The 26171-nt window shown below is 43.1% G+C and overlaps 1 protein-coding gene across 1 annotated transcript in view; it reads left to right on the top strand.

Annotated features, from left to right (window-relative positions):
• The first annotated feature begins 1090 nt into the window (after window positions 1–1090).
• Window positions 1091–26171, top strand: part of PGBD5 (piggyBac transposable element derived 5) — a 67227-nt gene continuing 42146 nt past the window's right edge. The window contains exons 1-2 of the mRNA XM_056486587.1: window positions 1091–1746; window positions 25090–25517. Coding sequence (XP_056342562.1) covers window positions 1104–1746; window positions 25090–25517 — 1071 coding nt within the window. The 5' untranslated portion in view covers window positions 1091–1103. The remainder of the gene's footprint in view (window positions 1747–25089; window positions 25518–26171) is intronic.

The raw sequence follows: 26171 nt of genomic DNA, 5'->3' as shown, positions 1-26171 counted from the left end.
CTCCCCCGAATACTATCGCTGTTTGTTTTGAAAGCAGTGCTGTGAAAGGGTAGGCTCGATAGCTGCTATTGCTGTTGACAAGGGAGGGAAGGACTGTCATCCTAATAAATGTTTGTACAGTAACCAGCACAGCGGGATGCCCAATAGCAAATAATAAACCTTGATCAGAGATTTCAAACATTCCTGTAACATCAGAGAGACCATTCTGACTGCTGCACAACCAGGGGCATCAGCTGTTGTATGAAATCCTCAGATGACTCCAGGGATACTTCTGAATCATGTTTAACTAACCCAGTCAGGGCACTGGTGTTTTCGCTTCCCTCGTTTTTCCTGTGCCATGATACTGCTTTTCAATCAGTGGCGATTTTGGAAGAATGGTTACTTGACTCTGTACTCACTAGAGAAACCAAAGCATGCATTGGGGGCGCTGAGCCCCACACCCTGCTGGACAGGCAGGAGCATGTGTGTGTCCCCCAGGGCCAGGTGTCCCACAGCGCTGCGCTCCAGCACCTTCCCCACTTTCCTTCAAGCGCTGCCCCGGCTCTGGGGCTCTGTGTCCTACTTTGGGGCAGCGACATGAGGGCCCCCAGCGCTCACTGCTCATGAGGAGCTGTGTGGCCTCAGCTCGGACCCAGCGGGTTAACACCTCGGCGCCTTTCTCCTGCCAGCCCTTCACCCTCTGCCCGCACGGCGGGCGCTGCTGAGGGACCGCAGGCACCAAGGCCAGCGCTCCTGCCCCTCTTCAGCACCGGGCGGCGGACAGCTCCGGCCAGGATCGGGGGCCGGGATGGGGCCGGGCTGGGGGTCTGGATGGGGGGCCGGGATGGGGGTCTGGATGGGAGGCCGGGATGGGGGGCCGGGATGGGGGCCAGGCTGGGGCGCTGCTGGGCTCAGAGACCCCTCCCGGCGCCGGGGCGCAGCGCGGCCCCGCGGCAGCCGGCGCTGTGGGTTTAAATGGGCGGAGCGGCGGCGGGCGGCGGGGCGGGCGGTGGGCGGCCCGCGGCGGCCCGCGGCGCCCATATAACCCCACCTCCCGAGCGCGGAGTGCCGCGGCAATTGGCTGGATGTGGTACTTGGAGATGTTGAGCTGGCTCCTTCCCCCCATGTCCCTGCACACACACAGGGGCGGGTGGTGCGGGCGGGAGCGGGAGGCAGGGCTCAGCCCCGGTGGCGGCGGCGGCGGGGCTTCCCCTCCTCGCTGCCTGCCCGCCGCCGTGCCTGAGCCGCTCCTGCTGCTGGGCTGCTGCCTGCGGCCGCAGGACCCGGCCGAGCCGGGCCGAGGGGAGCGCGGGCGGCTGCTGGCGGCGGCCGAGATGATGGCGGAGGGCGGCGGCGGGCCGGCGCGCAGGAAGGCGCTGTCGCTGCTGGAGGCCGCCCGATCCCGCTACGAGAGCCTGCAGATCTCCGACGACGTCTTCGGCGAGTCGGGCCAGGACAGCAGCGGGAACCCCTTCTACAGCACCTCGGCCGACTCGCGCTCCGCCGCCTCTTCCCAGGACGAGGACGACGAGGAGGAAGAGCAGGGGCGGCCGGCGGTGCCGAGCCCGCGGGGCAGGGCGGCCCGGCGCCGCGCTCCCCGGGCGGCCACCCCGGCGGAGCGGCGGCGGCAGCGGCAGGGCTGCGGCGGCAGCGCCGTCCCGGGCGGCCCCGGCCCTATGGAGGAGGAGGAGGAGGAGGAAGCGGAGACGGGGGGCTGGACCCGGTCGCTGCGAGACGTCCCACCCCCTCATTTCAAGGATGGCAGCGGTACGAGCAGAGCGGGCTGCCGGGGGCGGCGGGCCCGGGCGGCCGTGGGGATGCCGGCGGGGAGTGCCCGGAGCGCGGCTCGGGTCGCGGCGCAGCCACGGGCGGGAAACCCGCACACGGGCCCGGGGGCTTGGGCTGCTGCCCGGAGCCGGGCCTCGCAGCGGGGGCACGGCAGGTGCCTCCAGCCCGGCCCTTCCCGGGAGCGGCCCCGCTGTCCGGCCGCTGGTGCGGCGCCGGGCGCTCCGGTGCTGGAGAGCCCGGCCAGGCGGTGAGCGGGGGCGAGGAGAGGCCGCGTGTGCTTAGTCACAGGCATCCCCTCCCTTCCCGACGGGGCTGTGGCCCTGCCCCGGGTGCCGGCAGCCAGGGATCCCCGCGGAATGACAGGCGCTGCCCCGGGCAGGGGGGTGTCCAGGCCCCCGCCTGGCTCCGCTCCGCTGTGCGCTGGCGCTTCGTCCCCATGGCAGGTGGGGAAAGCCGCTGGTCACCTGCGCTGTGCTCTACGGCTCTGGGGTTGGGGCTGGGATTCCCCCTGGCTGCAAGGTTTCCTGAGCAGCCGTCCCTGAACTTAACCCTGCCTGCGTGGCTTTTGGCCAGAGCGGTGAAATGACACAGCGCGACCTACAGCAGCAGCGCACAGCACGGAGATCTCCGTGGAGTGCCGTGTGTGGCAAGTTACACCGCTGGTTTGCCGAGGGAGCCATTGTAACATACAACAGATCCGCAGACCCCGACAGCTAAGCTGAGTGTGTAGCAGAGCAGCAAGGCATTGCAAAAGCAGGTTAATGGTTATGCAAATCTGGGGTGTGAAACTCACATGTCTCAGAAAAGGACAGGATGATTGCCTGTCCTAAGGTTGCTTGTCTTTGCTTTTTTTTCGGTAGTGTTTACTACCTTTATTTTGCTGTTAAAAGTAAATGCCAAAGAGTGCTGCTGCACTCGGTGTAGTGTGCTGAAATTTGTGCAGGCAGGAGCCTACATGAGGAAGCAGCTTTGGATGGTTGGGAAGGAAGGTGGAGCTATCGCTGGAGCCCAGAGAAAGTTCAGTTGTGCTTCTGACAGATGTGCAAATAGGAGCTGTGTTTGCTTCTATAAATAGCTGAACCTTGTAAAATGTTTAAAAATCCCTATTAGGTGCCTCTGTAAAAAGTTCTATTGAAGATTCTTATTCATAAGCATATCTAAGATGACATTCTGGACTATAAGCTTCATGATGTGATGATATTTCTGCATTTATTATCATTTAATTTCTCTTTGACTTATTACTTCATGTTATTGCTTTATAGTAATATCCTTTTTAACACAGACAGAACTGCTGTGATTAGTGCTTTAATACTGGTTTGGAAAGAAATTGAGTTGATGACCTGTTAATTCAGGAATTCATATTTCCTTTGAAATAAAGGAGTCAGATTTATGGTTGACAGAAGCAATGCAGATGTCTCTTGAGGAAGGTGTGTGGGTATTGCTGTGAATATTTCCTCCCACTAATAGATGCAGAAGAGGTTACTTGTGCCCTTTAGTTCTGTTGATTGTGGTAATGATGATAGATGCTGCGTGCTCTTTGTGGAATGATGATTTGATTTGGCAGAAGTTCAGGTAGTGTCATGATATGATGTGTGGGAAACATGTACCATGATATTTTTATTTTTGACTACTCAAATTCCAAGCTATGGAAACTACTGCATTGTATATAACTGAGCTCTTAAAAATCTAGTTTGTACATTGACTGGCTTTAGGCCTTGCAGATATCATCATTGGAGTCGGTGCCAGCGCAAGTGTGTTTAGCACATTGTTGCTTCTTTGGACACCATTCTGACACAAAAGTTTGTATCTATACCTGTTGAGGAAAAGGTTTCCACTGAGTTGCCTTGCAGTGACAACCTGTCTTTCAGCCCCTTATAGAGTACAAGCAAGAAATATAGGGTTAGATATAGCACCAAGAAAACTGTACTCTCAGTTCAAATGTGTTGGATGCAAGATCCTTTTCTTTCTAGGTTCTGAGATTAAAAGGAATAGGTTTACATGAGACTGAGATAAAAATTACCTTTGGTTAGCACCAAAACTTCAGAGCATGGCCTTTTGATCAGAATCTCAAGGTTTGCTTAGGGGCAAGTACTCCACATCATCTGATGCCAGGAGACAAATATCTCATGAGACTTCAGCCTCATTGATGCTGGAGATAAATTCTTGAATCAGACTAGGGTCAAACCTAGTGTCAAGCTCATTGGTTTGGGAGACCGCCCCTTCATGAAAGGGAGCGTGTGCAGGAGGAAAAGGTTTGAGCTAGTTATTGAGTGAGCTAAAGCTCCCAAGAGAAAAAATAGAGGCACTTATAAAGACTTGTGGTCTTTTTAACTACAAGTAGAAAAAACTATCACTTCCTTTTTTTTTTTTTTTCTTTTGAATAAATTACTGCTATCTTTCCAGCTTCAGTATTAAACTTACATTAAAAAAAAAAAAAAACATTGTATCAATCCCTGGAATTAATCTTGAGCACAGACAGGTTAACTGATACTTCATCCCAGAAATACACTCAAGACCCAGGTGTGCTGGGGGCTGCTGGCAGTGTGTTAGGTGGTTGAGTATGTCCTCAGTCTGCAGTCAGTCACTGCATGGATTGTGGTGATGCTGCCTTGCTTGGGTGGCAGATTCTGACAAACTGGGAAAGGTCTGGCTTGACTCTGTGTGAGGAGGTAAGTGACTGCCATTGCTATGCAACACAGTGCTGTTTGTGTCCCAGATTTTTTTTCTGCCTCTTCTTCAGGGATCTCCAGTTTCTGTTGTTCCTGTTCCATTTAATAAAAATAGTAGCTGCTTAGATTCCCTGAGAAAAAAAACCTGACTTCCTTTGTTGAAATCTAAAATAGCTGTTAACTTTAACATAGAGGTTAGAACAGATGGCTTGCTGGCACTTTGTGTTATTTCCTGTTAAACTCTTTTGCAAATCACTCTCAGTGGGTGAGAAAATTCCCAGCCATATGATTTGATACCCTGATTTTTAAACTGCTAACTGGCACTGTGTAGTTCTAATGAAATCAGGTGGAGGAAACAAGTGTCTGTCACAAATATCAAAGCAGTAATAAAAGTTTTGAGGTACTGGCATGTGAGTAATGAGTGAGTAGTGAGTAATGTCTTGTGGCAGTTGCTGAAATGCTTTTCCTTTACAAAGAGCACCTGGCTACAGCAGATCCATGGGTAGGTCCATGTGTGTATTTAAAAAGATGATGTCATCCATGATCAAAGCTGGGTCCAAGTTTTTGACCTAGTTGTAGAGTGCAGAAAGAATAAGAGAACAAATTGCTGCTAGAATAGGGAAAGCATAATTGAAAAGGAGAGAGAGAGCAAGCAACATCTATTACAACCCAGTAAGTGCCAATAACTCAACATAAACCCTTCATTTCTGGTTGTTTCTGCCTCAGACTTAATTGGTGTGCTCTTCCTTTCTTTAGGAGTGAGGTGGCTCTGAGTGGTGCTTTCCCTTGTTAGCTCAGTAATCTGGCTAGGAACTTTCTGTAATGCATAGAGGCACAATTGCTTCTGCTTTTGGTTCTTTGGGGGTCTTTAGAATAATCCTGGTATCGCTGCAGCTTGATGTTCCTGATTTGGTGTTTGCATCCTAGGACCCAATGTATCCTATATCCATGGAGTTCAGCAACCAGAAAATTTGAATGTAACCTCGAATGTAAGAGCACTTCTGTTAGGGTGCTATGTTATAGTTTTGTTTCAGGGTGGCAGCAATACCAGGGAAATCTAACAAAACTTAATGTTGAAGTCCTAAAAGATACAGGCAATTAGTGCAATTTTTCCTTTATTTTCTATGCCCTCCAAACCCTGTTCTTAAGCCTGGACCTAAGGACAAAGTATTAAGAATGTTCTTTGCTGAAAGGGCAAAGCACTTAATGTGCTGTAAGTTGTCATCTTTGAAGAACCTGTTGCTGTATAACAGAATGCTCTCAGGAAGAAGCTGCTAAGACCATGTTTAGCAGTCTTGTTGCCTTGAAATTGAAGCAAATATTTAAAGTAGTTTCTAGTGTTTTCTGTTCTCAAGAGTGTGGGCAGTCTAATGGGAGGGCAGCATTCCAGCAGCAAGGAGCCTGGAGAAGGAGCTCTTGGATCAGGCTGGGCCATAAAAGAGGACCATATCCATGCTACCACCTAACAGTGCAGGAGCTCTTGGTTCAAGTCCTGAATAGAGTCTAAAGGCTTTAGTCTTACTAAATGGATGTCAATATTTAAAGGTTCTACAGTAAGAAAAGTATGAAAGCTACTTAGTCACTTATGTCAGATTCTGCTTCAGAAATATCTGGCCCAAATTCTCTGACTGTAAGTGGATGAAGTGATGCTGATATGATTTGTTCTTGTTTATGTCATCAGAGAACTTAGCTGCTTTTGACTTGTATAACCATGGAAAACATTGGGAAAAAAATGCATATTTATGTAATCTGTTCTTGCATGCTATGTAGAAGTTACTTATAATGACAGTATCACAACACTTTCAGGAAAATATGATAAATACATCTCAAAGATGTACATTACTACTTTGCAAAGCTTTTATAGGATGACTTAAAGTCTTGAAGTTTCGCTAAATGAGTGAATTGTACACAGGCTTAATGTCTCATTCATCTTATGAAATCTAGATGTGCTTTTCAGGAGGTTTTAATGGCTTTGGAGCACATTTTCCTGCTTCCATCGTCACTGAAGAGAACAAAGTGCATATGGCACCCTTATTGATTAAAAGATTTAGTGCAGCTTAGCTATCTGTGTTCCCTTGCCTCTTTTGCCCATACCTCTGCCTTAAACATCCATTTGAGGAATAATCTGGTATTTAGATAGACTTTGCAGGGAAAAGAAACAACACAGTTTTTTCTCTGCTTTAATAAAGAGAATCTGTTTTGGTCAGTACTTGAGACATGAAAGTCTATAAGCACTGCAGATTAAGGTCTCCATAGACACTTGTCTAGTCTTTTACAGAGAAAAAGTGTATTTGCTCCTGATCTGTTACTGCATAAAATGAGTCTTTTCTCCTTGTAGCTATTGATGGGGCCATTTAAAGTAGATCAGTTCCTACAGCTGTTCATGTCCTTTAGTCAACATCTCAGAGTACAGCAAACAGTTTCCATGTCTGTATACCTTTAAGCCAGCCTAGAGAGGAGATGAGCCTCTCTGCTCTGTCTAATGAGGATACTAAAGGTGGAGTTGACTCAAAAACTCTGCATTGTCTGCTAGGTCACAGGAAGTTGTCCTGGATGCCATAGACTTAGAAGACACTGGAAATATCTCTTTTATGTTCATGTTCATATAACAGTTTTGCTTTCCTCCTGTGCTGAAGCCTCAAAAAATTTGGAGTAGATGGATTTAGCTGTTTGGAAATACAAGATATTTCTAAAAGGGAAGGTAATAATGGATAGTGTTATATATCCTGACTAGAGGTCAGTGGAGTATAATCCCTGGAATACCTCATTCTTTCTAGTACTGCCAAAAATGGGGCATGTTATTTGAAAACAGAACAGATGGACTCAAAAGGAATGCATGGCTAAGACAAATGCATGAGGGTACTATCATTTGACATCTCAGTTCCTTGTAGCAATCATTTCTAGGAGCTTATCCAAGCTCCCCCTTTGTATTCTTTAAAGGACAGGATGTTAACCAGTCACTGATTCTGTGTGAAAATGAATGAACTCATACTTGAGTAGGTCATCTAAAAATTAAGCCAGAGTTCCCTGATTGACAGACTGCAGGAAAATAGGCTTGGAAAGCTCCACATCTGATTTTGTGTCTGTATAAATTACTCTTGGACTATGTTCTTATTTTTTTGTGAAAACAACTGATATTCATGTAACATGATAGAAAACATGCTTTTGGTTCTGCTTTCTTGGATAATTGAGGGATTCATGACCTGTACTGACAAACCATACATGGTGTTAAGCAATACTATGCAGCTGCAAACTGGGCAAGCTGAAGTGTAGTCAATAAAGCCACACTGTGAGGATGCCAAAATCATGTTGGAGAGGGATACACAGGAGAAACAGAAGAATACTGTGTATATGTCTGTATGGATGGAGGCAATTAGCTGTGTGTTGGATAGAAAGATTATTGGACTGACATAAAAGATACCATGAGCCCATCAGTGAGCACAAATGAAGGTGTTATTTCTAGTGAAGAAAAATCAGAAGACTTAAAGCAGCTGCTGTTATAACTGTGATTCATTTCTGATTACATATGGCAGGGATGTGGGTGTGTATGAAAGATTAAATTCAAGCAAAAAATGAGAATATCTTTCTTTTTTAAAGTTACTTGCAAAATTCACTGCTGTTGAAAGTCTGACTATCCAATGCATGTAGTAATCTCTGCATTTTTTTGAAAGGCAGGTGTGGTTAACTTCTGAGAAGGGAGCACCTGTAGGTGTGCAGTGCTAGGGGTTAGGATGTGGCTCTTCCCATTGATGTCATGGTGCTGTCTGCTGCTGGATGCACCCTATTGACAGAGGGCTTGGGCAATGGTAATCTTGTCAGTTCATGCCCAGGAAAACTACTTGGAAGAGGCTTCATGTACTGAAACTTACAGGTGTGCACTTACACATTCAGAATCTCAGAATCATTAAGGCTGGAAATGACCTTCAGGATCATCAAGTCCAACTGTCAACCTAGCTCCATCACAATGTTCATGACTAAACCACATTCTCAAGTTCCATATTCATAGGTGTTTTGAGCACTTACAGGATGGTAACTCTACTTCTTCCCTGTGGTCAGCCCTCCCCAGAGGGCAGAGTGGTTCACAAACCTTGTGCTGCAGCAGCCAGCTGAAAATGAACCACCTTGGGTTTGGGGCAAGGGATTCCCAGGATGATCTTGAAAAATGGGAGATGCTCTTACATCTGTCTTGCTAGATATGTTGCATTATGGATATAAATATTTATGTGGATATAAATTCTTATTTAGCCTTTCAAAGAGCTTCTAGTCTTCTGGACTGTATTTTTGAAAAGGATCACTAGATGAGAAGACCTCCTTAAACTGAAGGCTTTCTCACTTTTTAGCCATTGTAGTTATTCCTTACTCACAAACTTGTTCTTTTATGTCATTAGTGGTTGTTTTGAGATGAAGAAAAATACAGTGTTTAAAGGTTTATGCTTGGAGATCTGCATTAGTTCTCTCTTTTCACTGACTCTAAGATTAAAAGAAATTAAGCTCTAAGATTTGGATTGCTCAAATGCAATCTGTAGCTATTTTCATGGTGCAAATTCCCAGCTATTTCATTGTTGCAAGTAGTTTCAGTTTTTTCTTTTAAGGCTGTCTTCAAGTGTATCACAAACCTTCCCTCTTGGGAAAAGAGTGATGGGTTTTAGAGTAGATGACATCTTGGTCTTTCCACTTGATGAGGTTGAAGTTGATGAATAAAGAATGACCCCTCAAAAAAGGCCTTTCTTCATCTGTTTCTGTACTAAAGGGTTCTGACTCACACTTAAACTGACATCAGAGATGGTCTAAGAGATTGTCCAACTCTACAGCAGCCCGTGCCACTGTGCCCTGGAGTGTGTCAGAGCCAGGGCTGTCCTGCCACCCCAGCCAAGCTGCAGCTGAGGGCACTGTGGTGACAGGTGAGGCTGGCTCAGCATGTGGGTGTGTGGGTGGGCCCATGGCAGGAGCCTGGCCCAGCTGGGGTGGGGGCAGGTGGCCCCAGGGAGGGGGCAAGGCCACTCAGGCACAGTGGTGACCCTGGGGCGCTGGCAGCAGCTCCTCGAAACAAACTTATTGGCAAAAGGCCTGATTTTCTGTAATGGCTCTTCCACAAAAAAAGCATTCAGAAGGTATTTGAATCAGCTGAACCGTTCTTCCAGCCCACTTCTTGGTGGCTGTGGATTCTTTGTACCCTGTCCCTGGCTGTTGGTAGCCAGCCCTCCTGTCAGCCATGGAGAACCTGGCTGCTGCCACAGAGCAGCTGGGACATAGTGCTGTCTTGAATTACCTTTGTTTCATGGGTGCCCTGCACGTTCTTCTCGTTCAGATTATCTTCAGTGTTTGTCTTGTGTATGAAACAGCCCTGTGGGGGTTCTGGTGTGTGGAGCACTGGTGTGAAGTTAGGACTCGCTGAGTTCCATGACACACTTTACTCCTTGATTCTTGCAGTTAACTGGAGACCAATTATTGAGGTGGGAACCATCTCTGTAGTACTTGCTTTGAGTTTTACATTGTGCTTTACATTACACTACATTTGTTGCAACAAATCTTACAGACATTAAAATATATGGTGGGGTGAAGCAGGCAGATGCAGAAATATCTGATTGGATAAATACCATCTAATCCCATCAGGTATTCTCATTAAATTTTTTATTACTGAAAATGCCTGTCTGTCTCCATTTGAATTGGATAGGTGTGGTCTAGCATCTTCAAAAATGTGTAGCATAAAGATCCTGTCAAAACCTCAAATGTTCTGATGGAACATTTGTACTTTTATTTTTATTTAATTTCACTTAATTTTATTTTTTATTCTTACTTAATAAGAACATGAAAGTGCATTCCTGAATGGAGCTGGACTTCTTTAATTTGTTTATTAAACCTATAGATAACATGAAGTTGAGAGTGATTCCATGTTCACTGAAAAGCAAGCTGAGAATTTCCAAGGTTGTTGATAGCCTGAAATAGTCTGGTGCAGGAAACACAATGGCATGGTGCAGGAGGGGAATGCTTAGTGTGAAGGCAGCACTAACAGCAGAAGTGGAAAATGGAGGGGAAGAACTGTCTAGGTAGAAAAGGAACTGGTGGTTGAAGCTGAACACCAGACAAATGTGACTCAGTGTCATGCTGTTGTGAAAACATCCAAATGGAGTGTGCAAGACTAGAAATGAGACTGTTTTGCCACTTGAGAGAGTCTGGGTTGCCAGCCCAGGTGAGAAGCATGTAGCTGAATATGAAGAGAAGGGACAGAAGCAGAAAATCTACTAACTTGGCTGCCTCTTAGTATTCTGGTTTTAAGCCAAAGAGCCATATGGGTAAGTAAAAGAGCTATTACAGGAAAGGGAATTATCTGCCTTACCTGCTCTGAAAACTAAATATGAGGAATAATGGGTATAAATTGATGGATAATTGAATCAGACATGATAGAAACTCTCAGACAGTGCAGTGGTGCAGAAGACAAATGTGTCACTGAAAACCTAAGAACAAGTGTCATTAACCTGTTATATCTGTTGTAACAGACTGTCACCCAGTATGTGTGCTGAATGGGGATAGAGGCCTTGACTGAAGGACTTCCTGAAGTCCCTTCCAGCACTCTTTTCCTTTGTTGTACATTGGCTCAGGTAAACTGGCAAGCTGCTTAGTGACAAGTTAAATGTTGGAATGTTTTGCAAAGGACTTGCTGCTTGCATCTTCTTTGTTAACTTTTGGAGTGGGAAGAAGGCTGTGCACCTTGTGGCAAAGAGGTGTGTGCTGCAGAAGGCTGCCTGATCTGTTAAGGCAAAACTCCCTTCTTCCCTTTGTCCCACAAAGTGCAGACTTGATGGTTACTTAGGGTGTTGTTTTCCCACTCACTTCTATGGTAATGAGTTGTGTGTCCATGAATCTTGTATCTCTACTCAAATGACTTACTCTGAGACTCCTTCACGTTCAAAGCACTGATCTGCTTACGTTAGGGACATTAGCAACGCAACACTCTGGAGGCAGCACATCATCCAGTGGTGCCTGGGTTTTATTTGCCTCTGTTCATGACACTTCTTGATGTTTTTGAATTAGTACTGTCAAAGTAGGTACTGAATATGAAGTGGTTCTAGAAATATGTAATGGACTTGACACTGTTAATGTGACACTGTTGTTGAGATTATACTAGTTTTTAATTTTTTTTTTTTTGGCTGCTGGCTATCTCTCCCTGAATCAATGAAAAGAAACTAAGTGAGCAGTAGTTTATTTTTTCTAAAAGCAGCCATTTTTATTGTATGATGAAGCAGAAACATTTGATAGCATTTTATGGACATATATAGCAGGAGAATGAGTGAGATGTTAAAATAGAAACTGTGCCTTTTCTTTAGGTCTTTTGCTGAAAGGCTGACTCAGAAGGGGTCTGAATACTGACCTAGAGCAGCTTGACATCGAGCACTGCACTGCCAATTGTTCTAATGTCAGCTTTCTTCCTAAGATAAAAGGGTAATGGGATTCTTTTTTTTTTTTTTTTTTTTTTTTTTTTTTTTTTAGCTGAAATGGGCAGCTAAAGGAAAAATCCTTCAACACAATACTTAATCAGAAGAGGAGCAAGAAATGAGTGCAAAAAAAGCTGCTCAAAACTTTACTTTCAAGCTTTCAGTTTCTACTGAATCCTTTTAATCTGTGCTATGACCTCTTTCTAACCTGCCCTTCTGTGCTGCAGCATTTAGTTTCTCTAATTGTATTTTGCTTCTTAAAATCTTCTCCTGTCATAAAAATGAATGTTTCTCTTATATCTTAATATAGATTCTACCAATACTTCACATTTTAACATCTTGTTCTTAGTCACTATGAAACTCCTCTTTTTCTTATTCTTGGACACCATGTCTCCACAGTTCTTGTTAAAACCACAGGTAGTCGGGGCAGGAGTTCATCAAATTTTGCTTCTTAGCAAGCCAGGCTTTGTGCAATTTTGCTCTGCTCCATGTGCTCAAGTCCATTTTTGTGGGAGGAGAAGGTAAAGGTCTTCCAGATACTGAGATCCCACCTAACTTATGGGATGGTAGCCTTTTGAATTGCCCTTGCTGAAAGATGGCTCATTTGAGTTCAATCCTTATTAGACAGAACCTTTGTAGTGAGAAGTGCCTGTAGGCTCCAACAGCATCTCCTGTGATGAAAAAGCAGGTCGATGTTGAGATGTGAGGTCGTGGGAAACCAGACTCTGCCTGTTCTTGCCTCATAAAGATGATAGCTGGTACTTCTAACATGTCCAGGTGCTCCTGACCACATTGCTCATCCAGCCTGCTACAGCTGATGTTCCAGGTCTGCTTTTGTGGGAAATACAGTATGTGAACTCTCACACCCACCACAATATCTAATGCAAAAAAAAAGAAAAAGCAGTATGCAGCTCAACAAAATCTGGGTTCAGATCTAACAGTGGTGTTTATCTATGAGTTTGGTTATTCCATGATTATTCAGTCGTCTTTTTGGATGAAGGTTGCACTTCAGGAGTGTCAACTGCCCCTGCATGGAGTTTTGAGTTAGTATTTTATTGTGTCTGAGCTGTGAATGCATCTGTGCTCCTGCTGCCTAATAGAAGAGACAAGTGCAGTTTTGGAGGCTAATGCACTGAGTAATGGGCCCAATTCCTTATAGCAAGCATTTAAGGAATATTCTCCCTTCTTGATCACCTGTATTGGCAGGAGTCTCCCATGTCTGGTTCTTCCCTTACTTTGGAAAGTGTATTTTGTAGTCCTTTATCCATAAGACATTGGTTCTAGAGGCAGGATGTGACCAAAATCAAGTGATAGTTTCTGCAAAGAAAGCGAGGTGTTATGGTTTTCATAAGCAGTTTTCGTGTAGATGTTGCTTTTCTTTTTCCTCTTTGAGGCTAGGTTAACTCAGTGTTCTACATGCCAGTGGATCTTGAATGCTTCCTAAATAAAGGAGACACAAAGATTTCTTTTAAGTTTTGCTTTCTCTGACTACTGCTGTAGAGTCATTGTTAGCTGCCTTGTTTGTAATTTATAAGAGGGAGGAGAAAGTAAGCAAGTATTTAAACTCAAGTAAAAAAGAGAGCTTTTTCTAAGCACCTCTTTTGCTGTGTCTTCAAGGACTCTGTACTACACTTGCCAATATTAATTATTTTGCAGTTATTTTTCTGTTTTATTATGGACTGCATCACTTGGCATTACAAACTTATACCATTAAATCATTTGTTTGGAGCAATCCTAGGCTAGAAGAAATATGCTTAATCTCACTTCAAAACATGCACTTCAGGGTAGTGTTGCACTGATGCCCAAGAATAATTTGATCACTGCTGCTTAAGGTTAAGTATCTGCCTCAAATGGTTTCTGCTTAGCTGGAGTGAAAAGACCCTAAAAGAAGTTACTATTGTCAAACTGTAGCCTCAAAAATTTCTTAAAAGACATCCCTTTTGATATTTATTGAAAGTACAACAGCAGAAAGTTTGGTATCAGTTCTGACTGGTAGGGACTAACATTAAATCCCTTGATCAAAAGGAAAATTCCTGGAGAACACGAGTTCCAATTTGCTTGCTAACATTTGTGAAGAGTGACCAAAATCTGTGGTGATCATAAGGCCCAGGAGGGAGGACAAAGGGGCTGCAGGATAGATTACAGATAATTTTTGTAGTAAGAAGATATTCCCCTTTTTTCCTGCCATGACATATATTGCAGCCTCAGTCTTGCTTTTAGGATTAATGATTTGCATGGCTGACTGCAAAATGAGTGTCTGCTCTGGAAACCTATTTCTGCTAGAGAAAAACACAAGGCTCTAACACAGCCTTTTCATTTGTGAGTGACACAAATTAAAATTCAAAAGGGAGTGTCAAGGGATGTAAATATAGTGCATTATTCTTTGAATCCAGAGATGCATATAAGCATATGCATAGGTGGCATTACCTTAGTGGTATGTGAAAAATGACTTGAATAATATGTATTTCTTTAATGACATGAAAAGTGTTATACCAATGCAGAAGGGCTCTGACTGATATCCTGTTCTTACAAGAAGACAGTTTTCTTGGAGGACAAAGGGAATGACTCCTTTTTATATTGGAGTAAAACCTACAAGTAGATCAGCTGAAGCTTAAAGGATTTGAGCACACATTCAGCTCTCTGCTATAAAGAAGGTGAACTGTATCTACTAGGCTGCTTTAGTCCTGAATGTAGTTACTGGAGTACTCTAGGGCAGTGTTCCTCAATCATTTTTGATCATTCACCCCTATCAGTAGAAGCTTTTTCAACAGGTATCCCCAATCTATGTATATTTATTTATTTATAGATTATATACCTGCACTACTGTACTAATATACTATGTAGATTATAAAGCATATACAAAACCAGAATTTAAACCAGAATGAGATAAACATGAAATTAACACTATTAAATTTTTATTTTTTGAATTATTATTTAATATTTTCTTCCAGCACCCCAGTAGATGGTCCTGTGCAGCACCCCATGCTGGAAAGCACTGTGCTAAGGCCTATCAAAGGATCTTGATAAAAGTTCATGCTTGACCAAGCAGATGGCACCTAGGTCTTGGCAAGGAGGACTGTGGTCATTTGTGCTCAGCTCTGCCAAACTGCTTCAGTCCAGGCCCAGAAAGAGAATTTCTTTGAAGTGGTTTGAATCCCCCTGCCAGGGATGCTACCAGACCCAGATGTGGCTGTGATGAAAAGCCTTATGTTCACCTGCTTTCTCCCTCTTTTCTCTCTTCCCCAAATAAATAGCATTCTGGCTTGCCTAGTAGGCTTGGTGTTTTCTCACACAAGGCTGTAAAAGCCTCAGGCCCAGTTTTGCTAATAATAATCTGAAAGCTTTTTGTACCCCCTACTAAAACATCAGTGGGGGTTATAGAATCTGGACCTTAAGAGAGGCATGTAATAAGTTAAAATGCTACCTATACAGGGCCATTCACAGTGAGCAGGAAGGAGATACATCAAGAAGCTGATGCAGTCCCACAGTAGATCTTATTTAAATTTATTTTATAAGGCAGTCAACATAAAGAATGAATGGAAAGAAATGTTGTTTAAATGAGAGCTTTGTGAACACAGTGACAAATGGCTGAGGAACTGTAAGGGCTGTGTGAAGGGGAAAATCTGTCTATTAGATAAAACTAACTTTAGTAGTTAGGTCCAGAAAGCTTAGGAAGTGGGAGGCTTCCTTTTTTTAAAATGTGAACACACCATGAAGTTCTTTGAAAACCTCTGCTGTATGAAATCGTTCTTGCTGCTAGGTCCAAGATGAGAAATACAAGCTTCTTTCTCCTTTGATAACCAAAACAATATTCTTATAGTGATTAATTCTTATGAATCTTTCAGCTTTTATTGGTTCATGTGTTGGCAGCCCCTAAGAAGCCTGGACAAGCTGACCTCTGGCTTGTAAACATATTTGTGTCACCCTAAAGTTAACACAGGCAGTACAAGTAATAAATCCCATCTTTTTCTCAGGTGACTGTCCTTTTTTCACTTTGAATAGTTGAAGAAGTGCACTGACTTCTTAAAGCTTTTTATAAGAGTTATTAGGAAGCCTGGGCACTTGGAGTGCTGTAGAGTGTGTCATGTATCCTGTATGTGGTAAGAGGATTAGGGATGTTGATGTACATGGTATGTAGAAGTCATTTATTGAACTTTCCAACTGCTTGCCTATTTTGAGTTGAGATGTTCAGGCAGCCTGCAGCCATGGCCACTTCTTCAGGCAGGCAGAACAGTATGGGAAAAGACAGTCTAACAACAGGGGCAGGAGTAAAAGAGCAAAAAGAAAACAAAAAGCACACAGTGATATTCTACATGTGTAGAGGAGTCCTGACCCTAGCAAGGATTGCAAATGCATTGACCTCCACTTTGCATCTTAGGTGTCCTGAGAAAATATCTGCCTCTAAGCCTAATGCACCAGCAGAGAACATGTGGCTTGTCATAAGATTTTTGAGGGTGTTTGGGAGGAACATGGAGAATATAAAGTGAGGAAATTATAAGTTTAAAAGCAGGTGTGTAAGTGCAGATGAAATATAGAGTGATGAGAGCTCCTTTGCCTCAGTCTGGGGTGATGACAGCAGAGAAGACTTTTCTTACTGTGCAGTTGATGAAACTCACCTTGAAATGCAAGTGCACGCTTTCCTGCAGGGAGCAGTAAAATCCAAGGGAGGCTGGTACAGACAGGTTTGAAAAAGCCTGGATCTTATCCCCATGCAGCTCCTGTCACCAGCCTCCTTGGCAGATTCCAGGTTTTGAGCTCCTCTAGCAGAGCTGCAGCATCACCCTGCTGATCACCCTCTCCCAGGTGGGTGCTGCAGTAGGTGCTCCTATCTGTTCATGAGAAGTAGCATTGAATGCTTTGGGGACTGTGTGCTTACCCTAACAACTACTCCCTGTCTTCTCCAGGAAGAGCCTGTTGCTGCTGGGAAGCAATTGCAGAGAGCAGTACTGTAGCTACCTTAGCTCATGTGGGATGGATATGAATCATTAGGAGGTTCTGTACTGAAATTAATGTTTGTGCATTATAGGGTTGTCTCCAATGCTTTAATGAACTGCCTGGATTTCTGGTTGCTATGTTCCTTTTTTCCCCCTTTTTTCTTAAATAACTAATTTTTGAATAAAATAGCCATTTCTTTGCGAAACTTATTAAAAAAGTGAGGTTCTTTTTTCAATGGCACATGTGTGTGTTGTATGTAAAAGGCAGGAGTTGATGTGAAGGCTTTCAGCATCTCATTAGTTGGGTCATTTATGCTGACTTATTGACTTTTATTTACAAAAGATAAATTAAATATTCTGATTATTTGCTTGGAAAAGATACCTCCTTCAAACACAAAAGCCCTACCTTTTCAAGGCAGGGTCCTCACATCAAATATTACTGATGCTTAAGGTGGATTTTTATTTTAAATTTCTGGAAAGGAGCAAGTTGCATGAGGGTAATAATATTTGTGAACAGTGTGCACTAGAACAGACCAGGAGTCTGGGACAGAAAGATGGGATGGTGGGATTCCACCTGCCAGAGTTGCCAGTGCAGGAGAGGAGTCCCCCCATGGAACCATTCCAAAGAAATCTTCTGGGATTTAGTTATGGAGGTCACCCTGCTGGTAATGGGAATTGTGCTGACATAAAACTATCCATGCTGCTTTGCACAGTTATTTCATAAATGTGCACAGCTGTGCCCACAGACAGATGTGTAGCTGCTACTTGATCTACTAAAAGCTGTATCACAGGTGGTGTATGAAGTCAGCACATCGATGGTCATCTCTAATCTGCTAGATATGCCCAGTGTCAGCTGGGCTGCCAGGAGCAGTGCAGTAAAATGATAATAGAAAACTACAGAGGCAAAAGAGCCTGTGGGCTATTGCCATGGAAAATGCTGCAGCAGGAATTCCCCTGAGGAGGAGCAAATGCAGTCCCACAGCAAAATAATGTGCAAAGAATTATGTAAACTGACACAATATGATACTACTTCAGCATTGACTCTGCTGCTTTAAGGTCTTGGGCTTTTGGAAATGATTTTAACCCTAAGACCTTGTACCAGTGTATTGGGAAGTTCTTTTGGATTTGGGAAAATGGTGTTTGGTAGGTTACAAAATCTCACCACAGAAATTAAGTATATATTTAAAGGTGTCAACATCAGCTGCAGTGGGCTTTTTATTCTTTGTACTTGTCACAGCTTGGAAGCTTTGTAGTTTTAAAACATGATGGCAAACACAAAGAAATACTCTATTAATTAAACAGTTTTTTGCTGTGGCTTAAATCTAAAACAAGGCAATTTCCATGGAAGACTGCCACAATATGTCTGGCATGTTCTCAATCTCAGACCAGCACTGTTGGTGGTACAACATACATCTGGTCATGGTGTAAGACCTGCCTGCTTGCTCTCTTGAAAATGCCCCAAAATTCAGTTGTTCTTCTACAATGTCTTATCACACAAGGTAATCTATTGAGTGACAGCCAAAGTTCTTTACCCTTAGTATCTCAGTCTGGATGCCCCACTGGAATTCTTCACCTTTTGCAGGCTGAACTGCCAGCACCTGGCAGTATGGAGAAGGAATGGGCAGGGTGCCTTGGTTATCACCCCAGGCATTGGAAGGTCAGTATTGCATCAGGGGAGGAGACTGTGGAACTGTGCATCACTCATCCCTGACCTATGCCAGGTTGACCTGCTACACTTAATGCTCAAGGATTTTGCTATAATGCTTAAAAAAGCTGAATTGCAGTCTAGATCCAGTACACTGCATGGAAAGAAGCTGAATTGCAGGAATTTCCTTAGTTTGCTAAATACTTCATTAATTTTACTGTTTAATTTAAATTTTACTATGTGATTTATTAAATAAGTTCTCTATTTAATTTATCACTAGCTCGGTGCTGCGTGCTGTGGAGGCCAGAGACTCTTAGGACCAGAGTCAGCACAGAGCAGCTCTGTGCTGGTTTTTAGTCCACTTTCATTTGTCCTTGGATTGCTTCTAGACACAGCTCTTAATGCTCTCTATGGATAAAAGTCAGACTGCAGTCTGTGGATGGCTTTATTGCTGATGCTGTGAAGAAAACAATCCTTTTTAATGCCGGGGAGGGAAGAGAAAGTGGCCTTTCAGAGAAGCTGTTTGGAACAATTTTTTGACTACGGTTATTATGTGCAGACGTGGAGGCATTGTCAAAGGCTTATTTATAAGGTTGGAAGAGTGCAGTCAAATCACACTTTGCTAAGTAGCTTGGGGTAGACTTACTGAAACCAAATGTAGAGCAGAAGTGCGTCTGCTGAGCGCCCACGCAAGGGTGCAAAGTAAGTTTCTTAAAGGTGACCTTGAAAAAGCTTACCCAAAAGCACGGGCTGCTGAGAGTAAGCCCTAATATTCTACCAAAAAACCTTCTTTGGAAGGACTGTGTCCAGTTTCTTCTTTCTAAGCCAAGAGTGTCTGCTTGGGAGTTGTTGACTTTTTTTATTACCTCCTCCTAAGCTGGCTCTCAACTCCAAGCAATGCCACAGTATGGGTCATGTTTTCATCATTCATATTGAATTCTTGTGCAAGGCAGTCCCTAAAGGAAGCTAAGATTTGTCTACCAAAATAACAGATGCAGACATCTACTTTCCCAAAATACCGGTCAGAACCACAGCTGGTGGTTCATTAGGATGATGCCTTTAACTTAGCAAAGTAGGTCTGTCACTGAAGCTTTGGTAGCTTTTTCTAATGAAGATGAACAAAAACATGCAGCATTATACCCTAAAGACCTGGATACTCGCTGCCCAGTTCCTACAGGAGTTCCTACAGAAGGTTTTTGAAATAAACTGGAATAAATCTCAGAAAAGAAATGTTACGTGAACTTACTTCAAGCTGTCTTGACAGGCTTGTTATAAGGCCATCAAACTGGCTATGGTTTGAGGATGGTCTGATGTTCATTTCCAGGCCATTAAGAATAGAGCTGATATGAAAGCTGATATGCTGGCAAGCCAGATAAGCTCCAGTGCTTTCAAAGGTTACGTGAGGAAACTTAGTCTGAAGAGAAATTCTGAAAAATATTCGCTTGGGAAATATTAAAACAGCATGTTTTGTTTTCTTGCCTCTTTTTTTTTCACTCTGTATAATGCTCTCTACACATTGAAAAGGATGAGAAATTGTTTTAACTGTCTGTCATATTTCATTAATTGACACCTTCCATAAAGACGTCATGATTTTTTTGATGGATGACTATTTTCTGACAAAAGGCTTCTGTCAGCATCTTTTTATGTTCTCTAAATAAGACCCAAAAATCATGTTGTGCAAAGGTAAAAAATCATTTTGCAAAGGTAACTTATGAGGAATATAAAACAGTCTTTAATTGCTTGGACTTAGGAAAAAGGAATTAATTGGCTTTTTAAACCTTGGTTTTTGAAGGCTGTACCATATATTGGAGGAGAAAGTACTTCCCAACAGCCAAAAAGAAAAAAGTTTTTAGGTTGATTTTTCTTAGGTTTGTATCTGTATATAATACACTTAATGAGCTATTCTTGTATGTAGCTATAAATTGTTATATTTTTCCTCAAAAAAGACAATAAAATTACTTCTGAATTCTTGAACTGATGCTTCTATCGCTCCTGTTCCTGATGTAGGAGTATTGGGGTCTGCCAAGCTGTTAATGAAGTTGCATTAATTTTAAAGTCAGCTGTGATTAGCTCTGCACAAGGTTTGTTTACAAACCATGCAATGTGGGTTATTATACATAGGGTAACACCTGGGCCTGTCAGCATAATGGGATATTTTATTGTGGGCCTCAATTGCAGTTTGACTGAGAGCAGAGTCTTTTGCAGGCAGAGCAAAAGAGCTTTCTTTCACTGCATTTTCTCCTTACATATCTGATTTATCCTGCCCAAAATAATGATGCCTTTTACTTTCTTAAGATTTGTATGCTGTGTTGTAAGCACTGATAGGTTACAGTACATTTTGAAACTTTCCTTCTTTTGTCCATCTCTTATTCTGAGTCTCTGAAATCTGAGTTACTAAATTATACATTGGTAATTAGAATAGAAAAAAATGGGAAAGGATACATGAACCTGTTAAAAATGCTATCAAATTACTTAATTCTGCAAACCAGTTAAGCAAAAGCATTTCATTCACTTGGGGTTCTTATTTTTTCCTAATGCGTTGCTCAGCGAGGAAGACTAGAAAGAGAATGAAGCAGGGGAAGAACGTGACCAGCGGGGACCCATCCAAGAGAGAAGACCAGAGATTGTAGGACCACATGCAGGGGCTGCCTGAAGTTCCACCTGAACTTTTCTTTAATCTTTCTGGCTGTTCTGCAGTGGCTATGTTTGCTGAGAAGCTGAGTGTGCAGCCTGCTCTCCTGCTAGCCATCAGAGCAGCTGCAGCTTGCCCTGAGCTGGGCTGAGCCAAAATGGGCTCTGCAATGCACACACTCCCAGGGAGAGGTGCCAGCTCTTGTTTCACAGTCAGATCCCCAGTATGGACACACAAATGGCTTTGCATGCTTCGTTTTTTCATTTATTTTGAAACTATTCTTACAAATGGAGATGTCTCTTTGTGGGAGGCATTCCTTCTGAGTGCAAAAGAGAAAATGGAACCAATGAGTCAAAATAGCAGTAATGACTTGCAAGCTGGTTGCTGTGGATTGCACAGGCAAGTTTTTGCTGGCAGACAGGGTGAGAAGGAAGAAGAGCTTGTGTGTGTAGGCTGTACTATAAAAGAAGTTGTTTGTTATTTTCCATGTCCTGCAAGGTCACTTAGAGCAAGCCCAAAGTTCTGGTGCTGGCATGTGTGCTACCCAGTCAGAGGTTACTCAGTAGATCTCTGTCCCTGCCCTGATTGTGCACAGAATACTGGGTCTGGCTGCAGGTTCAGACACTCCAAGAGTGCTTTTGCACTTTGTCTCTGTGATTTGTATTGGAAACCCTGATTGGCTTTTAAGGAAACCCTATGAAAGTAAATATGTTCACCATGCAAACATTCTATACCAGAGGAGAGAGAAAAATCTGAATTTTACATACAGATCTAATTGTATAATCATTCTGAGAATGGACAACTAGGCAAAGCCACTCTTTCATTTGACTGAGTAAAGCTTTGAAAGGTAAACAGTGCATGTATGAAACACTGAACTCTTTTCATATCAGTATTTTCTGGGTAAGTGCCATTTAAGCCAATGTAAAAATCCTTTAAAAGTACGAATTAGGTATTTAAGTTCCTTATACAGACAGTTGGCTCTCTCTATGGGATGTATTTGTGTATTTAGAAAGTCATATTTAAATATTTTAGGCTGGTCATTAACTATGCAAAGCTCAATTAATGTTAAAAATTCAGTTCTTTTCCTACTCAAATTCAATGTTGCTCTTGTTATATTGCATATCAGTAAATTATGAATCAGTTGTGCTCACTTTGCCAGTGAGGCAAAGGCTGTTTTTTAAGACAATGAGATTATACAGGGGTTTCATAATTTTATTTAATCAACAATTATGTTGATGTTTGAGTCAGAAAGTGATTCAGCTTGCTCTTTTAGAGCTGTGTGGGTTCTGCACGACCAATGAGGTACAAAGCTTGGATATTTATTTCAGGAAGGAGAGGAGGTAGCAGGTTCTCTATGGCTGGAGCAGGACTGCTGAGTAAGGAAGGCTTATCATATCCCATATACCTGTCAGGTTTCCATAATCACTTATCAAGGTAAACTAGTGCAGCTGCTGAAAATTTAATTACACCAAAAGTACATTTTTTGTGCTTCTCAGTGCTCTTACCTCCCTATAGATGGAGTCCAGCATGTACCTCTTGTTTATATCCACAAGTATCAAGATGAACTATTTTACTTTGTAAGATTTAATGTTTTATGAATTCTTGTTTGCTGTGGACAAGATTTAAAACATTACCCCTACTCCCAGCTTCTGCTTCTGAAGTATTTAAATTCTGAAGTATTTCAAAACCATCTCTATATGCTACCTGGAAGGTTGCCTGAGCACTGGAGTTGATTTCTATAGTAACTCAAGGTTTCTTATATAACTAGGAATACACTCTTTTCCATGTGTTGTTATCAGAAGCCGTACCTACTGAAGAATATAAAAACTTGATTAAGTTACAGGGAAGAATGAAGATACAGAATCATGTGCAGAGCATATTTTGTGAGCTATAACAGTCAAGCCAGTGCCAGAAGAACATTAACCTGATCAAAAGAAGAAAACATTTGTTAAGCAGCTTTAGTATTGCACTAGCAGTTAGGGTGAAGTAAATTTATCTATTCAAGCCCTATAGTTTTCACTTGATAATGAAAACCTTTTATCATTTAAACTGGCATTTTCTCCTCTGCCCTTACCAAAGCATGGTTTGTGTGGGGCTCTTTCCTCTGGTCTTACAACATAGAGGAATGTTATTTCAACTGAAAGTTTCTCAATCTCACAAATTAAAATTGGAAAGTAATCTTTAAATAGATGATTTTTTTCCCTGCTGTACTTACAAAAAAAAAAAAAAAAAAAAAAACAAACAAAAAAAAAAAAAAAAAAAAAAAAACAAAAAAAAAAAAAAACAAATTTGTTTGCTTTTTTGGCATTCTTTGCAATCTGAAGTTTTACTGTTTCAAAGTCTTGATGCTATTTTTGCTGTCATTCTAGTAACTTGAGTTCACCAGAGTGCACCCAAATATTAAGGCTTAAGAGCAAAGTCCAACCACAGTATTTGTGTAATTCCTTGTAGTTCTGTTTCATGGAAAATTTCTGCAAGCTGTAGTTGCTGCTGTAACTAGGAATGTGAGCAGAGATACAGGGATGCTGGAGAATGCCACCTGACCAAGGTGCTAGTGGATCTTTAGAGCCAGATTGTGGAATGGTCCATCTCATGCTCTGATGCAGCTGGGAGAGAGGATGCTGAGATCCAAACAGCCCTGTAGTGCAAGAAAGACCTGCCCTTGTTGGGCAGAACTCCAAATGAGAAGCTATATGCCTTCTCCTTTTGATTAGGAAGAGTGTTTCAGACAGTCCCAGGCCTGAAGGCTGCAGACCTAAGGTGCAGTATTTCTTGGCTCATGCTCTTGGTTTGGGATTATACCCATGGCACTGTCTTTTTCACAGGGGTAGAGAGCTGCTTTTAAGTGTTCCCCTGTCTGCTGGCTTCAAAGAGGCTGCTTCTCTCAGGGTGTTGGTTTTCACTGCTTCTGTAGAATAGAGAATGTTTCCTTGCCCTTACCTGGTAATTAAAACAGTACCATGAGGTGCGAGCATGAAACCTATTACTTTTGGAATGGAGCTTGGTTAGTTTGTGGGAGGGATTAGAGGAGAGTGGGCTGTAAATGCTGGTGTCTGCATGCCTGGTGTTGTGGGTTTGATGTTCCTAATTCAGCTTAGTGTAATCTGGTGTTTGACTGGCTGACCTTGTAACACTGATACAGTGCTGCCAGCCCTTAAAACCTCCTTTTTGCTTTTTTTTTCCTTCCTCTTATGGAGTAGTTGAAACTGGCAGAGAAGGTGCAAGATCAGTGAAATGCTAGAGTAATGACAGCATGGGACTGCAAGGCTTATTACATTATGGGAGGAAGAGGAGCACTGCATGCATTATAGTGCTAAAAATATTCCCTGTGACGTGGGACAGTGACACTAGCCACATGGTAGCTGTGACTTGTTCTGGTAATGTGTTTTCTTGGGGATATCAGTGTGCAGGATAAAACCCCAATGTGGTGGCAAAGACACAAAACTCAAAAACATAAATATGACCTGTATGTGACTGTGTCTGGAGCAGGGGCAGATGTGAAAGTCATAAAATTATGACTAGAACTAGGAAGGAATTAGAGGTACAGGAGAAAAGGTGGGATCCAGTTCTAGAGCTTAGGAATTGTGTCATCTGGGATGAGGGCAGTGCTGTCTCTGGAGGATTCACACTGTCCTTCTGGGCTGTTTGAAGGAAGGCACTGCTCTGCCATGCAAAATAAGACTATCCAGAAAAAGTCCAAAACAGCTGCTGGGGATAAAAGTTGCAGATAATCCTAAGTAGAGAAATAAAATGCCTGCTTGTCTCATAGGACTGCATGCTACAAAGTAATGAGTGTGCAGAGCAGAGGGAGAAAGTTTTCAGAGTATATAGTACCATACAGGAGGAAGAATATGGGAGGGAGGAGGTGTTTTCTGATGAAGTCTGTCAGACAACGGGTGCACACCATCTTTTGCATTAGTAAAATTAATCATGCTTTTAATTTCTGGTGTTGGACGTGCCTTGTGGTGGTCAGGAGTGTGCCTATCTTTTCTTCTTGCTTTTATCCTAGGTCCAACACGAAAAATGCCCCTGACTGCCAGTGCCATGGACTTTTTTCAGCTCTTTGTCCCTGACAATGTACTAAAGAATATGGTGGTCCAAACCAACATGTATGCCAAGAAGTACCAGGAGAGGTTTGGTAGTGACGACACCTGGGTTGACGTCACCTTGGCAGAAATGAAAGCCTTCTTAGGCTACATGATATCAACCAGCATCCACCACTGTGAGTCTGTTCTCAGCATCTGGAGCAGCGGCTTCTACAGCAACAAGAGCATTGCACTTATCATGACACAGTCAAGGTTTGAGAAGATTCTGAAGTACTTCCACATTGTGGCCTTCCGCTCCAGCCAGACAACGCATAGCCTCTACAAAATCCAGCCTTTCCTGGACTCCCTGCAGAATGGCTTTGACTCTGCTTTCAGACCTTCACAAGCCCAGGTAAGAGTTAAGCTGTTGGCAGGGAGCATCTGACCTGTGCACTCTGGTTGTCTCACTGTGACAGAAAGTGCCCAGCACAGCTGTCTGGGGAAAGAGCTGGGGCTTCCCAGAGTGAAGCTGTGCTGAGGTGCCTCCATGAAACAGGTGAGAAAGCATCACTGTCTTGTGCAAGTGCTCATCAGTGCCTCTCAGTGCAGGCACCAAGCAGGTTTAATGGGCATGGTGCTCTCTGAGCTGCAGCTGTTTGCTTTAGTGTCCTGAGCAAGCCTGGGCACTTCTCAGTGAGGCTGGCACCAGCAGGTTTTGCTAAACTGAGGATGGGAGGCTGCAGGTTGTGCAAGGGTAGAAAGGACAGAGTTGGTGCAGCTGGGATGGAGGGAAGCTGCTCCTGCTGCAGGCTGAGTTGGATGGAGGAGCTGAGTGTGCTAGAGTGACTGTCTCTGACCTTAGCTTGCTGCATAGTCCAGTAACACAGCTGCTTCCTTATGACTGGAAAGGGGGACAGATGAAAATCTTTTAATATTCATCATACTCTATTTAAACTTTGTTCAATACAAATGATCTGCTTTTGAAGCTGTTGCTACTGGTCTTGTTCAGAAATCTGGAAAGAAAAAGGAATAAGCATGAAATATGTTACTGCTTGATATAACTTTT

The sequence above is a fragment of the Oenanthe melanoleuca genome, chromosome 3 (genome assembly GCF_029582105.1).
Source record: "Oenanthe melanoleuca isolate GR-GAL-2019-014 chromosome 3, OMel1.0, whole genome shotgun sequence".
NCBI lineage: Eukaryota > Metazoa > Chordata > Aves > Passeriformes > Muscicapidae > Oenanthe > Oenanthe melanoleuca.
The sequence above is the reverse complement of the archived record's forward strand: the minus strand, read 5'-3'. Positions and strand labels throughout refer to the sequence as shown.